The sequence below is a fragment of the Vigna umbellata genome, chromosome 4 (genome assembly GCF_029865625.1).
Source record: "Vigna umbellata cultivar VRB3 chromosome 4, Vumbellata_1.0, whole genome shotgun sequence".
NCBI lineage: Eukaryota > Viridiplantae > Streptophyta > Magnoliopsida > Fabales > Fabaceae > Vigna > Vigna umbellata.
Window position 1 is genome coordinate 60827728 of NC_142168.1, and position 3901 is coordinate 60831628.

Sequence of the window (3901 nt, forward strand, 5' to 3'; positions counted from 1 at the left end):
TTTTTTAATTCACAATTTATTTAAAAATAAAAGGTTATGTGTGATTATTTTATTTGTAAAATATAAAAATTATTTAAAAGTAATCTAACAAGTTTAATTGATATTTTACATTATTTTACTAAATTAGTTATAGTTAGTGATGAGCTGTAAACGAAAACAATGACCAACGATTGAATAATAAGAATTTTTTGAAGAGAGGTTGTAATAATAAACAAAAAAATTTACAGGGACAGCATAAAAAATATTTAATTCATTATATTATAATTAAAAATGTAAGACACTTTATTATTTTATTTCGAGTTAAATTTCATTTTTATGATATATGCATTTCACAACGACTCAATATTTTAATATTAAATTTAACATGTATAGAATATTTAGTAAAAATATTACTTAAAATAAATTGTTGCGCCAAGAAAATAAGATTATATAGTATGACTTGGGCCTCACGTAGGCCCAAACCGGCTTACTAATAGGATGACCCATTACATTACAAAATTTTGTTTTAGCCAATGATCTCATTAGAGGAATAATGGGAACTATTGTATCAAGTTTTTTGATAACAATTTGAATTAGAAATGAATTTTGCAACATTTGACTTCGTACTACTGAAAGATTTAGTGGAATACTTAAAAAATAGCCTAAAAAGTGAAATGAATACTGAGATAATTCGTTTATATAGATCGTTTCTAGTCCAGCCCAAATATCAAAATGACATTGCCATAAATATATAAAATAGTATTTCCATTTATTTATCAAAAAAGGAGTATTCTTTAAAACCAGAATTGATTTTCCTTGATATCTAACATAATGGATGAAAGTATCCTTAAAGAAGAATAAAGTATATGAACAATTCTTAGTAGATACTTCTACAAGATGTTTTATTTTTTCATAGAAAAAGATTCGCAGGTTTAGGGTAATTTTAGATTTGGGTGTTGCTCCCTTCACCGTCCCACATTATTTCAAATACAATTATATCCTTAAGTTAAAAAGATTTTTACTTATACCCTATTTTAAATAATTTGAAACCTTAATTTTACTTTCCCAACACCCATTCACGGAACTCTGTTCCCCTTTTCCCGCTGCCGTGAGAAGGAGAAATTCTTTGGAGTTTTCATTTCTTTCAAGTTGGTTTTCTTTACCATTCTCATCACAACAAACCCTAAAATAAAAAAACATAAACAGAGGTCGTTTACGTTTTTTATTTTAGAGTTTTAATTTAAGATTTATTCGAATAACCCTGTAAACTTAGTCCATTTATCGATTACCTTGGATCAAAAGATTGAACTCAAATTTCACGTATCCTTAAAATGCTGAGACGAGGCCGAAATTTCGTTCATTATTTTAATGTGTTTTTATATATTAACTTAAAATATATATGGATTGGTGTTGGCATGAAAAAAATAAAATAATTGAGCTAAAATATGTTAACATGAATATTCACTAAATTTTTATATAATAAACAAGTGTTTGAAAGAGAGCATAAGATATAAGTCGTGAAAATATTAATATATTTTTCTACATTAAAAATAAAAAGATATAATTACAAATAAATAGGTGAAAGAAATCAGTGACCACAAAGTAATAATAAATACAAAACTTTATTAGTAGGTAAGACAGGTTAATCAAAACCTGTTTACATGTAATGAATGGAAGAATACAAGAAAAAACTGCCAAATGAAAAAGGCTTCACCCACTCCATCTCTCTTCATTCAGTATCCAGTGGGAAATTCGCAGCTCCCATACTCTGCAACACAAATTCACCAAACACGGTTTCAACAAAAATTCATGCATCAAAAAACATTTTCCTAAAAACCTTTTTTTCTTAAGATTCTTTAAACTGAAAAAATGACAGTTGATGACAGAAATACTTACTAGGAGGCTGTGTGACAACATAGGCGGTTCCACCAAAATCGCAGGTGCCAGCGGCACGTGCTTTCTTCTGATAGTAACTGTTGAAAGCGTAAGAAGCATGGGCCTCCAACGTGTTAGGATTATAACACGTGGCATTTGGTTGAATGGGAGTGCAATCAGCTCCACCCTCTCCACAAGCGTAGTTAAGACCGTTCTGAAGCTTCTTCTCGGAAGAACCGCCATTCGCCACGCACCAGGTCTGACCCTGATGCGACGTCGTCGATACGTCCCCACTCGCCGGAACCTGGTTCTTCCCCACGCCTGACGACGGCACGTTCTTTACACCCTCCGCCGTCAGTGGAATATCGTAAACCTTCTTCTCGTTCGGGTAAAACAATCCGTAATTTTTTTCGGACGTAGGCCCTGTTTTCTGATTCTCGTTGAAAAGCGCGAAGAGGAAAACGTCGACGGACTCACTGGGCTTCAAGGGGGTCCCGTTCTGGCCCAACACGCGCCGAACCAAGTTCCCGTTATACGCAGCCGCATTCTCTGGACCCGCTCCAATTTCATTCGAGTCTCCCGCCGAAGGCCAACCCGTCTCGGAAACTGTGATCTTAACGTCGTTGTATTGAAGCGCTGACATGGCAGCGAAAACAGCGTCGATTTGGGCGTCGAAAAGGTTGGTGTATTTTAAACCGTTACCAGAATCAACCACGCCGGCGTTCTCCTTGAAAAGCGCGTAGTCCAAGGAAATTTTATCCGCGTTTGCTGAGTACGCGAAAAAGGGGTAGGCGTTCACCATGAGAGGGGAACCGGTTTGGCGGAGGAGGTCGAGCATGGGTTTAATAACCGGTTCGACCAGTTCGGCTTTGAAGGAACCGGATGATGCGGGGAAGGAGCTTTGGAGCGCGGAGAGTGCGATGGGAGAGGAGATTTTGATGTTGGTGTTGAGGTTGTACTTGGTTAAGGAAGCTAACACGTTCTTCATTGCCTCTACGAGAAACTTGGTCGTGTTATTGGGGTCAACAAACACTTCGTTGCCCACAGCGACGGCTTCGATTTGCGTGGCGGGGTAGTATTTGGAGATGTTATCATTCACCCATGCATCGGTGAAGGACTGATCCGCCGCGGCGTTCGAGAGAAGCTCGTTTGGCATGGCAACCGTCACCTTGATTCCCGAGTTAGCAAACGCCGTTAACACGGTGGCGTCGGTGTCGTACAGCTTCACACGGCTCAACCCCTGACTCTTTAGAAGCTCCACCACCTTCGCCGGTGTAGGAAGGTCGTTCGCCAACCTTCCATAGTTTACTCCTACGGACCCCGCCGCTTCTGAGAATGGGAGTAACGGTAAAAAAATATAGCCATGCCCATAAATCAGTCAACGAACAAAAACTTAAGAAGCACTTTTTTGTTTACTTGTTTCATTTTTTAGTATCATTATTGAATCATCGTCTCTGATATATACAAAAGTTTCTGATATACTAAAATTCGAAAAAAAAAAAGTAGCTGTAAAAATAAGTGTGCAATTAAATGTAAATTTTGTAAACGAACAGACTGAGACTGCAGAGAGATCATGAAGAAAAGCTGTGAGAGATGTTGTTACCTGATGATGAAGAAAAGAATGAGACGAGAAGGAAGAAGAAGGAAAATGCAAGAGTAGCCATGCTCTGATTCTGAGAGAAGCAGAGCTCGTAGATGATGATATAGAAAGAAAAAAGTTGCAGTTATTTTGGTTGAGAAGGGAGTGTATGGATTTTATAGTGGAGTGGTGGAGTTGTTGATGGGTTGAGGGAAAAGAGCTCTCACTTTTAAACCGTGTGGGACCCGTGTTGGAGACCCACCCACCAATTCACAATCTCGCAACCGCTCATGTTAGGTTAGAAAATTTTACCAGCACTAAGACCGAAGATTAGAAAATGTTAGTTCAGGTGTCCGTTGGATCTTGTAGTGGCCTATGTTGTCGCCACGTGTACGGGACAATGTTGTCGCCACGTGTATGGGACAACGTTGTCGACAGGAACACGTCACGAATGAAAAACGAAACGGG

The 3901-nt window shown here is 37.9% G+C and overlaps 1 protein-coding gene across 1 annotated transcript; it reads right to left on the reverse strand.

Moving 5' to 3' along the window:
- Nucleotides 1-1494: 1494 nt before the first annotated feature.
- LOC148200776 (glucan endo-1,3-beta-glucosidase 12-like) lies at nt 1495-3617 on the reverse strand. The gene is made up of 3 exons (XM_088112646.1): nt 3458-3617; nt 1876-3183; nt 1495-1747 (listed from the first exon to the last, which is right to left on the reverse strand). The coding sequence occupies exons 1-3, from the start codon at nt 3516-3518 to the stop codon at nt 1713-1715; spliced, it is 1404 nt and encodes a 467-aa protein (XP_087968772.1). The 5' UTR covers nt 3519-3617; the 3' UTR covers nt 1495-1712.
- Nucleotides 3618-3901: the final 284 nt, after the last annotated feature.

What these genes read in the sequence shown, in the direction of transcription:
- LOC148200776 (XM_088112646.1), bottom strand. Translation starts at nt 3,518, where the DNA reads ATGGCTACTCTTGCATTTTCCTTCTTCTTCCTTCTCGTCTCATTCTTT. An exon ending in ATTCTTTTCTTCATCATCAG is followed by an intron (nt 3,184 to 3,457) that starts GTAACAACATCT and finishes TCCCATTCTCAG; the next exon opens with AAGCGGCGGGGTCCGTAGGA. An exon ending in TGTTGTCACACAGCCTCCTA is followed by an intron (nt 1,748 to 1,875) that starts GTAAGTATTTCT and finishes TTTGTGTTGCAG; the next exon opens with AGTATGGGAGCTGCGAATTT.